This window comes from Peromyscus eremicus, chromosome 5 (assembly GCF_949786415.1).
Source record: "Peromyscus eremicus chromosome 5, PerEre_H2_v1, whole genome shotgun sequence".
Taxonomy (NCBI): Eukaryota; Metazoa; Chordata; class Mammalia; order Rodentia; family Cricetidae; genus Peromyscus; species Peromyscus eremicus.
In genome coordinates this window covers 1,079,385-1,092,785 of record NC_081420.1, presented here as the reverse complement: position 1 = coordinate 1,092,785, position 13,401 = coordinate 1,079,385, and the positions used below count along the sequence as shown (strand labels likewise).

General features: G+C 36.4%; 1 protein-coding gene across 2 annotated transcripts in view; it reads left to right on the top strand.

Annotated features, from left to right (window-relative positions):
• Ercc6l2 (ERCC excision repair 6 like 2) overlaps positions 1 to 13,401 on the top strand; it is a 104,955-nt gene that overhangs the window by 40,090 nt on the left and 51,464 nt on the right. For both annotated transcript variants that reach the window (XM_059262754.1, XM_059262753.1), the window contains exons 12-13: positions 4,119 to 4,214; positions 10,325 to 10,424. In XM_059262754.1, the coding sequence (XP_059118737.1) occupies positions 4,119 to 4,214; positions 10,325 to 10,424 (196 nt within the window). The remainder of the gene's footprint in view (positions 1 to 4,118; positions 4,215 to 10,324; positions 10,425 to 13,401) is intronic.

The window sequence follows — 13,401 nt, the reverse complement described above, 5'->3', positions numbered from 1 at the left end:
GCCATCTTCATTCTTAATTTACCCCATTGTTATCTTGGAAAGTTTTCTCAAGTAACTTTGAAGCCAAGATGTACAGAAAGTAATATTCTGCACCCCTGAATACAGAAAATGTCATTTATTTGCCTTCCCCTTTGAATTCATACTTTAGCCAACTCTAGAAATCTAGATTGGAAATAATTCTCTTTCAAGTCTTTGAGGGCCTTACAGCATTGTTGTTGGGTATTTAGTGTCATTAAATGCCACTCTGATTATCCATCCTCTTTGGGGGCTCATAAGAGTTTTTCTTCCTCTGCAATCTGCTGAAATTTAGCAGTGATATTGAGTCTTACCTTGGGTCTTGGTTGTTTGTTGTGCCACAGCCTGAAAGCATGTCTTCTCCATCTCAGTGAAATGCTTTTTTATTATTTATTTTAAGTGGCTTCCTTTTCTTCTACTTTGTGGTTGCTGTTTTGTTTTAGACCAGTGGTTCTCAACATTACTAATGTTGTGACCCCTTAATACAGTTCCTCATATTGTGGTGACCCCCAGCCATAAAATTACTTCATTGATACTTCATAATTGTAATTTTGCTACTGTTATAAATCATAATGTAAATATCTGATATTTAGGATATCTGATATTCGACCTCCAAGGAAGATTGCAACCTACAGGTTGAAAACCAATTGTTTTAGACTGTGTGTGCTTTGTTGGCTGGTCTTAAGCTTGCTGTACTCTTGGTTTCCCAGTTTTGCAGTAGAACCTCATGTATTCTTTACATCAGATATTTCCTATTTTGTACTCCTTGTTCTGTGGTCTGTGAGAATGTCAGTTTTCAGTCTTGTAGATAATTTTATTCGAAACAACCACATTTTTAATCTAAAATTTTTTGTGCTTTCCAATCTCATTTTTCTCTAAATCTCTCTCCCTCTCTAGAATATCAGTAACTTAACTCTTAGATTTTCTTAAGTGTTCTTTAAATTTGTTTAAAGAAGACTCATCTACCATTTTTCTTGGAATTAATTTTTTTTGAGAATTTTATAGTTGAGTACTGTATTTACATCATCCTTCCTATCTGGGATTAGGTCTTTTTGTTTGTTGATTTTTTTTAATTAAAATCATTGAGTTTATAAATATCTTTGGGGGAAGTTGGCATCGTTATGATACTGCTCTTTCTACCCATTAGTTTTCTTGGAAGCACTGTTAAGTGGATACTTCATTTGACCCTTTATTATACTTAATACATAATAGTAAAATGCAGTTTGTTAAAGATATAGTTAAAGATGATGTATTCACTTAGTACAAGAGTAGAATGTGGAAGAAAGATATTCTTAGACACAAATAGCCTGCATGTGTGGTTTTTCCATCAAAAGCCTACCTGGAGCAATTGAAAAAGGCTTACTAGATATATACTATGCTCAGATGCTCATATATTGTCTATTGCTATGCATCAGGATCTCTCCCATGTTCACCCTAACTTTTCCATGGTGGGATTTTATTGTTGTTGTCTTCTTTTCCAAAACTCGTTCCCTATCCCACCTTTGCCCCCTAGGTTCAAGTCTCTCTGGAATTTGCTTGTTTTGTTTTGTTTTTTGAGACAGGGTTTCTCTGTGTAGTCCTGGCTGTCCTAGAACTAGCTCTGTAGACCCACTGGCCTCATACTCAACAGAGATCCACTTTGCTCTGCCTCCTGAGTGCTGGGATTAAAGGGGTAGGCCACCACTGTCCAGCTTCTCTGGAATCTTTTTGAATCAGCTCTGGAAAGTAATTCTAAAAGGACAGAAGTCAATTTCTCTTGAGCACTGAAATTTAACAGGATGCTTCAGTTTAAATACAGACTCAGGCTGCTTAGGAGACCTTTTGTCCCTACCTGAAAAATGTTTGGCTCTTAAACTTATCTTGAGGAAAGCCTGGCATAGTGATGTATACTTTTAATTCCAACACTTGTGAGGCAGAGGCAGGCAAATCTCTGAGTTGAAGTCCAGCCTGGTCTACATAGTGAGTTTCAGGACACCCAGAGCTACACAGTGAGACCTATATCGGGGAAAAATGTATCTTGAGGATTAAAGATATGAAAATATCTAGCATGACTCCTTGTAGAGTCATGCATAGTTGATGTAAATTTCTTTCCATTTAATACATGTTTTAAAGAAGAGGATATTACCAATTTTTGTCTTTGGATGATGAACTTCAGTGTGTGAATGGTCTCAGTATGGGATGATGTTCCTGACACAGTGGGAAACTGGTGAGCAAAAAGCCTAAGAGACAGAGTTAGGAAAACAGTGGAGGAAAACTAAAGACCAACTTTTTTCCTTGGACTTTAGGTTTTACTGTTTCTTTTATTTTTTTTAATTAGTTTTTAATTGTTTAAACTTCATTATAAAAAACTTATAAAAAATAAAAATCTCATACATTAAAATTAACCAGACCCAAAGTCTGTAAACCTAGTGAACTGCTGTATAGTTAGAATAGGCATTTCAAACAGAAGCTGTGGAGCTTTACATTAAATTTTTCACTTTAGTATCCAGTATATTTTATGCACTTATCCACTATCAAAACCCAAATATCCATGACAGGATTAGAACTAGAAGACTAATTCTCTTTACTATGGCTTGCTAATAGTAATAATAATAAATAAATAATAATAATAAGTAATAATAATAATAAGTAGTAATAATAATAATAAAAAAGGGGGAAGTGCTGTGGGATGTTCTGTATGGCAAATGTGTTGCTAATTAGTCAATAAATAAAACACTGATTGGCCATTGGCTAGGCAGGAAGTGTAGGCGGGACAAGGAGGGGAATAAAGCTGGGAAGTGGAAGGCTGAGTCAGAGAGACACTGCCAGCCTCCACGATGAGAAACAGCATGTGAAGATGCCAGTAAGCCACGAGCCATGTGGCAAGGTTTAGATTAATGGAAATGGATTAATTTAAGCTGTAAGAACAGTTAGCAAGAAGCCTGCCACTGCCATACAGTTTACAACCAATATAAGTCTCTGTGTTTACTTGGTCGGGTTTGAGGCTGTGGGACTGGCGGGTGAGAGAGATTTGTCCTGACTGTGGGCCAGGCAGGAAAACTCTAGCTACACTTTACATTATCTCTCATGACTCGTGTATATCACCTGTACTTGTCTTTCCTTATCTTCTTATCTTTAGCCTTTCTTGGTCTTTTTTTTTTTCATATTATACCCACAATTACATTGTTTACATATATTATTGGCTAGAGTCCATGTATGAGCGAGAGAATATGTGGGTTTTTTTTTTTTCACCTCTTTTTGTGACCTTCCTTAATAGTATAAGTCCATTTTCAAGTAAATTTCTAAGCTTCATTTTTCTTTGGAACTGAACAGTATTCCCTTTGTGTGTGTGTGTGTGTGTGTGTGTGTGTGTGTGTGTGTGTGTGTGTGTAACTGTTCCTTTTAAAATGCATACAATTTTATCACTGTTGTAAATTAGCTGTTACAAAGGGAATGCAAGACTAAAAATTTCACAACATGGAAAGGTCATAACCACTGTTACATAAGATTTACTCACATAAGTGTAATAAATGCACATCAGTCCTGGATTGAATTTTAAATTTATGAACCAAGGTCCTAGTAGGACCAATGGATTGGGTTTATTGGACAAATATTTCTGTAACTTCTACTTGTCGAAGTTATATACTAAAATTGAAGAATATACTAAAATTATTTTTAATTATATTTGAAAATATAGAAACGGTATTTGAATATATAAAAATGATAAAAACTAGCATATTGTCCATACAATATGCTAGTTCTATCAACCTGTCTGTATAGATTCAAATGGTCAATTTGTTTAGGGATTTTCTTTGAATGATAGGAAAAGAATATGTCATAGATATATAAACATATTTCTGTTTAAACCACCTACTTTTATATAAAAGAAGGCAATATAGTATTATATTGGCTGCAGAAAGTGGGCGTGGTTGAGTTATAGGACAGTGGTTTGTTCTATTCTGGATGGTGGGGGTTGCTTGAGAAAGGGTCTTATCATATAGCCTAAACTGACCTGGAACTTTTGACTCCTGCTTCTGCCTCCTGAGTGCCAAGATTACAGTATGCACTACCATCCTTCTTAATAGTTTATGCTGTTTTAATGTGTGGTTTCCTTTTCTTTCCAGGGCTGGTGGACTAGGTCTCAATTTTGTTGGTGCCAACGTTGTTATATTATTTGATCCAACTTGGAATCCAGCCAATGATCTTCAAGCTATTGACAGGTATGATACCGACAAAATGTAAATGATCTGTAAATTCTTGTCATCTAAAACCACTTCTGAACTAGATTGTTTCTAGTTAGGAATGGTGGTTACCTGGTAAAAATTTGTAAGTAGCAAACTGATAGTAGCCTTTTGTTTTCTACCTCCTAATAATGTGAATAAAACCATAATACCAAAGAAAAATAGGACAGTTTATTACTAGTAGTTCTGAAATTTTGAGAAAACTCTGAAGAGAGACTCACCAGAGAGAAAACACAGTCAGAGTCTGCAGAACAGAACAAACTGCCAACATGAATTGACACCTTGCAGGGTGTAGGGCAGACGAGGGTAACGTGAGACTGGTGCAGATTCTTTTCTACACCTCCTACTTACACGGGAGTTGTCTAGAATGAGTTCCTTAAAGAGCCATTTCATAAATTAAGTAGGAAACTAAGATTAGAAAAGTTCCTGGTATGTTAGAATTAGATCACAAAGTGGAGCCAATCAAGAATCCCAGACCTCTGGCCGGGCGGTGGTGGCGCATGCCTTTAATCCCAGCACTTGGGAGGCAGAGGCAGGCGGATCTCTGTGAGTTCGAGGCCAGCCTGGGCTACCAAGTGAGTTCCAGGAAAGGCGCAAAGCTACACAGAGAAACCCTGTCTCGAAACACCAAAAAAAAAAAAAAAAGAAAGAAAAAGAAAAAGAGTCCCAGACCTCCATAGTACACAATCAGGGAAGTAATTGAATAAACCTATTGCCTGCATAGGAATCCAGACCATCTTTCCACTGTAATCCGTGTGCTTTTTTTATTTTAATTACAAAAGAGAAATTAAGAATTATGAGACATTTTTATAAAAGTGGCAGCATGAAAGAAAAGAGCCATAGGAAAGTCAGGCATTGAAGGACTAAAATAAGGATAAGACAAAAGTAATATAGCACCCTAAGAAAAATACATATATAGTGAGCACAAAATGTCCCCAGAAATTAAAGCCTTTGCTGAGATAAAGCTCAGTAGCAGGTCTGAATAATAAAGCAGAGAGAGTGATGTGATATAAAGGATGCATATTTTAAAACAAAGTGAAATCAAATAGATGTAGAATATGAATAAAGAGAAAGGAAAATGGCCCCCGCGCGCGCGCGCCAGGAAAAAAATCATCTGTTTGTTCCAGAAATAAACATAGGAGACTGAAGGACAGGAGAGGAATCAGCAATGTATCTGAAGAACATTGTTAATTTTGAAGAGCTGCCAAATACTTAGTACAAATAGTGGCCAAGAGAGAGATGAAATCTATATCTTTGTTATATTTCTAATTCTGAAGATAAAGAGGAATAAAATACCCTAGAGTGAGAAATAAGAGGATTTATAAAAGCAAAACCCAAAAGAAAAATCAAGGTAGCAATAAATGGAAATCAGCTTCACTTCTTCAGGTCAGACTTTTTGTCTGTGGCTACAGTTATGACCTTATGAAAAAGAAAACTACTTTGACTTGTGATTGTGATCAGTGATTAAAAGCAACCTGACACCTGAGAATGCAGGAATGTACTGCTGCAGCCTGAGAGCAGTGCTCAAGCCAACAAACAGATCAGTGATAGCCAAAGAAGGTTCTATGTATAGAGTTAGAGCTAAAATTTATTGACAACAAAATAATTTTGTGGTTGGGGTCACCATGATGTGAGAAACTGTATTAAAGAGTATCAGCATTAGGAAGGTTGAGAACCACTATGGTTTCATTATTTATATGCACGTGTATATCTCTGTGAGTGTATGTACATGAGTGTGTGTGTATTTGAATAGGTTAGAACTCTCTAAAAAGAAAAAAAGGCATGGTGATGCAATGGAAAAGTTAGATTCAGGTATATACTTATTATGAGACGTGTGTAAAATAAGAAAGAGGTAGAAGGCTAAAAATAAGAGTTATGAAATATGAGAGTCTAGAGAGATAGCTTAGTGGTTAAGAGCATGTACTGCTATTTCAGGAAGCCAGGGTCAACAAAAGGCCATTTTTTTTCCTTTCATCTAGAAATATGCCTTGTGATTTCTATTAGAATGCTAAAATGTATGATCATTTTACTTTATTTTTTCCAGTTCTTGACATTGCAGGACTTTGCACATGCTAGGCAAGTGCTCCACCACTGAGCTACACCCCACACATGGAGGCTTAGTCTTAGTTATGAATGCCTGACCTCAGCTTGGCTTAATCTTAATCTTAAACTGTTCCATCTACCTTTTGCCTCTGGGCTTTTCCCGTTCTCTTCTGTAAATCTTACTCTTACTCCATGGCTTTCAGTGTAGCTGGGCGGCTGACCCCTAGAGTCCTCCTCCTTCTCTGGCTCCTAGCCATCTCCTCTCTATATTCTCTCTGCCTGCCAGCCCCGTCTATCCTTTCTCCTGCCTTGCCATTGGCCGTTCAGCTCATTTTTAACCCATCAGGTGTTTTAGACAAAGTAACACAGCTTCACAGAGTTAAACAGATGCAGCATAAACAAAAGTAACACACCTTAAAATAATATTCTACTACAGATAAATGAGGAAAGGAAAATGCTCAGTTATCTCAATTGATGCAGAAAAGGCACTTGGCAAATTTAACAGCCTTTTGTCATATAGAAATCACAACAAATTAAAGTGTAAGGAAATTATCTTCACATAAAAACCACTTATAAAAAATTAACATCATACTCAGTGGTGGAGAGCTGAATTTTTTTTTAATAGATTATCAGCAACAAAGAAAGGCTGCATTTTTTTTTGCCTGAAAACAAAAGACACACTGTATGGTTTTACTATTATACTGCAGAAAGAATAATCATATTTGTAGAGAAAGTTGAATGGTAGTGGTGGGGAAATAACCTCAGGAAAGTACTTGAGGACATGGCTTTGATTCTTCAGCCAGTGTAAAACAAAAAGCAAAAAAACTGAGCATGGGGGAGCTGGCCTGCAATCCCAGTACTAGGGACATGGAAACAGGTGGATCCCTGGGGCTTGCTAGCTAGTCAGCCCAGCTAAATTGGCAAACTTCAGGCCAGTGAAAGACTGTCTCCAAAAAAAAAAAAAAAAAAGATGTGATGTTCTCACCTGCACATACACTCTCACATGCATACACACCATGTAAAATGGTGGCTTCCAGGTACTGGGGGCAGAGACTAGGGAATTGCTGTTTGGATGGTAAGGAATTTCAGTTTGAAATGAGGAAGGTCTGTATATCATATTGGTTCCACAGCATTGAATCTACTTTCTGTGTTTCAACTCTATGCTCAAAATGACTAAATTTGATGTTGCATGTATTTTATATGAAAAAAAAAATCAAAAGAGGTGTGGGTTTTTTTTTAAGAAATAAGTACTAGTGAAATTACTGTAGATCACTAAGTTCTCACATTAATTATAATTTTAATTTCTTTTTTTAAGATTTATTTTATGTGTATTAAGTGTTTGCCTGTATGTGTATATGTGCACTGTGTGCATGTGATGTCCACTGAGGCTAGAACGGGACTTTGGATCCCCTAGAATTAGAGTTACAGGTGATTGTAGGCCAGTGCAATCACTGAGCCATCTCTCCAGACTCGATTTTTAAATTAATTCATTAGAAAAGATTTAAAATGAATGAAAAGGACGATATAACTTAGAAAACAAGCAAGCAAGCAGAAAAGGCAAGTAAGATGAAGCTATAGAAGAAATTATCATTATTAATGACATAAAATTTAAATTATTAATTAAAAGAATATAATAAATTCTTGAATGGTGGGAGAGGAAAAGACAAATATACAGAAGAGTGTAAGAGGCAGAAAGGTGCCTAGTATGATAGCATACACCTTCAGCACTCTGGAGGTAGAGGCTAGCCTGGTCTACGAAACAAGAGAGCCTGTCTTTAAAAAAAAAAAATCAGAAAGGCTTACTAACAAATAATGGTATTTTTTTTTCAATATTGAACCTTTTACATACAACTTTGTGCAGATACATTTAGAAGGACAAAGGAACAACAATTGCACTTACGTTTATTATGAGCCAAGTAATCCGTGGCCTGCATGAATTATATCTTTTAACTTAATACCCATACAGGACAGGTGTAGGTGGACTTTTCTGTCCCACCAGCCAGTCCCAAATAACCACACAGAGACTTATTAATTATGAATTCTTGGCCAATAGCTTAGGCTTGTCTCCAGCCAGCTCTTACACCTTAAATTAACCCATTTCTATTCATCTATGTGCTGCCCTGAGGCTCATTTACCTCATCTATGAACTTCCCAGGTTGCTGCTTCTGCGTCTGGCTCGAGATTCCCCAGACTCCACTCTTCTTCTTCCAGCATTCTCTCTGCCCCGAAAATCCTGCCTAGCTATTGACCAATCCACTTTTTATTAACAATGAGAGCAACACATTTTCACAGTGTAAAGAAGGATTATTCCACAGCAGACAGACACTGGCATCATCCTGTCTCACACTGCAGAAAGCTGAGACAAAGTGACCTTAGTTACTTTCTCAGGTTCACAGGATGACAGGTTCAGGATCTACTTCTATGTAGTCAGGTAGAATCCATAGAGAAACGAAACTACCCTTTGTTTATTTGGTCTTGGAACATTCGGTGTGACTTTAAACTTTTTATTTGTGTATGTGTTTGTATGTATGTGTGTGGTATGAGTACCAAGGGTTAGGATCACATGCACTTGCCACCACACCTGGTTTTTATGTAGGAGACTGGGGATCAACCTCAGGTCTTCATGTTTGCATGGTGAGTTATCTTTAGTGAGTTATCTCCCTAGCTCCGAATTTTGTACTTTTTCATATATATCCCTATGACTTACTATTTATCCCACTCTCCCTCAGAGCATAGTGCATTCCCCTCCCCGACCATCTTCTTCCACTGAGTTTTTAGAACAACAAAGAGAAATCAAGACATTGACCTGTGTGTCATAAAGCAGTTCCTTTATATTTGTCCCTACATAGTAGAAGACCCATCACTTGCAAGTCCTTGATTGATGGACCAAGAGCCTGATAAAGCATAGGTACAAAATAACATGTATTCAAGTTTCACCTGTGGAGATTAAAAAACAAGCATTCAAACACAAAACAGTGGGCTACACAGAGATGGGGCAGAGTGGGGGGAAGGAAAAAGAGAAGGGGGAGAGGATATTTTCTTGGATCCTTTTCGTTTTGTTTTTTGTTGTTTTTTTTTTTTTTTTAAAGTCCCCCTATTCCCTTCTGTAGAAACAAGGTTTGCAGGACTCAAAAGTCTTCTCTATGAGAGAATACCAAATATTAATATTATTTAAAGTGATCTCTCAAATTCAAAATAAATTTTCCCCAAATTATAACATTTTTCAAGTATTGTAAGTAATAGAGTCTTGTCCCATTTGCCTCAGGAACTCTACAGGTGTTTAGGGATATGACTTCAGTTAGAGCATCAATAAAGCCTGTTTGAGAATACAACCTGGGGTTTTAGGCCACTGAGTGATTCATTCAGTTCACTCAGTAGGTGTATGTCAGCTCTTAAACCTGCATTTGAGATTTTTCAATTATTTTTAACAAGATTAATTTTTATTTTGATTTTTATTCTTTGGGATGGGTACTTTTTTTTGTTTTTATTTTTAGACCATTTTATTAAGGCATAATTGGCATATATACAGTAAACAGTGTATATACAGTTGGTAAGTTGTGATGATTGTGTACATCTATGAAATCATCACCACAATCAGGATAATGAATGGATCCCCTCTTCCCCACAGGTTCCCTTGCACCTTTTGTAGTCTGTCCCTCCAGCACCTTACTGTCCTTCATCCCCAAGCAGTTACTAATCTTGCTTTCTACCTCTATGGATCAGTCTGCATTTGGAGGAATCTTATAGAAATTAAATCATTTGGGGATGATCCATAAGGGGGTCCCCCAAAAGAAAAAAACCAAATTTAGAGAAAGGTTTGGTGCAATGGGAGATGATATTTGTAACAGAAAGTTTTATATACTTTTTCTACAGTATTCTCAGTAACTAGTCTTTTATATGACTAGATATATTTACATTATTACTAAATAACATCACATAACCTAAACACAAAGTATTAAAAATGTTGTGATCTTCCACTTTTACATATAGAAACTGCCTCTTAAGCCTCAGGTTGTTTTAGTTGACTTACTGTTTTTAATTTTCAGGGCATATAGGATTGGGCAGTGTAGGGATGTGAAAGTGCTCAGGCTGATATCCTTGGGGACTGTGGAGGAGATCATGTACTTACGTCAGGTCTACAAGCAGGTAAGAATATGCCTCATTTAAAGAAGTAAACATTTGTCTATTTTCAGAAATTAGGAACAAATTTGTATAAAGAGGTTTTCAATTTTACTCTAGTATGAGTTTACTAAGATTATAAAATATACTCTTAAATACACTTGCATGAAATAGAGTAATTGTTAAGTTCATTGGATTTTACTACTGAAAGCTTTTTAAAGCAGTATTTCTTAAACCTTAATGTGCATTTAAATCACCTAGGGATTTTGTTGGCATACAGGTTCTGATTAAGTAGGTCTGAGGTACAGCCCAATTTTGTTTGTTTGGTATTTTTTGTTTGTTTTCTCCTGAGTGCTGGGATTTAAGCCATAGCCACCACTGCCTGGGTGACTGCATTTTTAATTAGCTCCCAGGAATGCCAGTACTCAGCTAGTACACTGATCACAATTTAAATAATGTGGTCACATCTCCCCACATAGTGAACCAAGGTGTGATATGTGTACCATAGGTGAGTTTCAGGTGCACCGAGACATTGATCTCACAACTCATGGCAGGAATGCCTGACCCATCTTCCAGCCTTAGGATTTAAGAAAAATCCTCTTTTTACTTCAGGTTGATGTTCATGGGTTACCATCTTCTGTATGTGCTGAGACATGGAAAAGATTGAGGAGCGCTGCCCTAGCGATATGGATACACCATAGGAAACTGACTGCAGAGATGCTCAATAAATGAGATTGTGCAGCTTGAACTTCAGCTGCTGCTACTTGGTGCTCTGAATGTTCATCTGAAATCTCATTGGCTCTTTAATATGTGTAGGATATTAATTTCTGTTGTTTTTATACCTATAAATAAACATTTATTCATTTAGAATTGCTCATTTAAGAAGGTCTGGACTGAGGTTCAATTTTAATTACAAGTATTAAATTTGAATTGCTCCTTGTATATTTGGCTGGCATCTATTTAAGGACAAACATCTTTCACATATGGTGGTAGTTAACCTAAAAATGATCCAGTCTTAGAACTCATGCTAACTTCTTCATTCTAAAAATAGAATTGTGCACAGCAGTTTATGTATTTTCTTAAATCATTTAGCTCTAAAGGAAATAGTTTGGAACTACTTGAGAGAATTTCTTTTCTAGTTTAACCACTTGTGAAAAAAAATGAAGCTGTTTCTTAGGACCTGTTGTTTTGAGTTCTGTCTTAGACTGGTTATCAGTATTGTTTCCTTAATCATGTGATTTTCAACCTATTATTATGTAAACTTTTACTTTTATCTAGAATGGCTTATTGTGTACTGTAAAATAATATATAATAGAAAATTTTCAGGAGACAGTGTGTTTAGAACCTTGTATGATACATACAAAGATCAGGTAGTGATCATATAAGGAAAAGGTATAACACATGGTTTAAAGATACTTTGGAATTTGAAACAAGGATGCACATCAGGCATACATACATTGAGCCTCACATTCTTTCGAAAAAAGAATAAAAAAACTAAGAACAAAAAACAACTATAAATATGTTGGAACACAGAAAGTTTCTCAAGGGCCCAGAAATTGTTTAAGGAATTCTTAAAGTCAGGAAAGAAAGAAACTCAGTGGAACTCAGCCAGGGGAAGACCACAGAAAATCAGACAGCCACTACTGCCGAAAAGGATTCCCGGGGACTCTGGAGCACCGTGTGTAGTAAGGTGGCTTCATAAGGTGTGCTCCTCTCATCTGCGCACTGTGAAGCCGGCAGCTGTCTGTTCCCAAGTGAGAACCACAGATAGAAATACTGAAAGAAGCCAGTAAGACAGCTGAAACATTTGCTGTTGTACACAAGAAAGTCACTCTCATCACCTGGAAGGCTAAATACTTGAACAGTCTCTACCCTACTTCAAATAACTATGGCAGTAGGCTGAGATGAGCATGTATTTAAACACACTATTGCCCAGTTGAAGAAAATGAAGAGCACAACAGTGGGCTGGATTTTGGTTAACAAATCTTAATCCCTGAACCATATTACTTCATATAAAAAAAATGTTTATACATGAAACTATTTATCCAGAAGGTTCCAAGGGAGAGCTCTTGTTCAAGAGGGACTTGAATTTGGGTGTGCATGCTACCATGCAGTAATTCAGATAATCTGTGCTTAAAAATAGCATTTATACAGTACCTGTGTTCCTTCCAATTTGAAGCACCATATGCAATCAAGTTTGGCATTTTGAAATTTGCCTCATCTATATCATGTACATAGGTATACATATACATGCAATTTATTTAGAAAACTTTACAGAAGAATTGGACGAACAGCTCAAAAAACTCCAGACTTGCCCAACTCCAAATTCCTGTTTGGTAACATTTTCCATGTTTGCCTTCTCCTTCCTGGAGCTATTACTTTTCTTCTTTTTCTGGACCATTTGAAACTCACAGACTTTTTATCAGTGTGTATTTCCCTAAAGATCATGTTTAAATTTTACATATTTATATTACATTATGAAATAGCAAATAGAGAGTACATCCTTATGGTAATGCTAAAATGGTATATATCCTTATGTATCCTTAGTGGCTCCATTGTTGATGTTTTCAAAACTCTTGACAGTGGTGTTTCTAGGGTTTTCCTGGTAGTTGTCAATGTATTAACTCTACATTTAGCTTAGCATCAGCATGTTTATTGTATAGTTACTTTAGATTGTAAGTGATATAACAATTCTACCAATATTAGTTTTTAATGTAATAATTTTAAAGAGGAAAAGTGTATTCAGATGTCAGCTTTCATTATTAAACATTTATAATAATAAGGTAATTTTAACTCAGTAATTAAAAAACAGATAAAATCAGAAATGTAAGATGCCTGCTCCAGTAGGGTGAACAGGTTATTATTATTTCACCATAATGGCAACATCTGCAGGGAAATTCAAACAGAATCTCCTCCTTAAGGCAGTTCAGCCAACCCGACTAAAATTGTGTATATGCAGGGAGTGCCAGGAAATTCTGACATACTGTTGGAGCAAACATTTCAA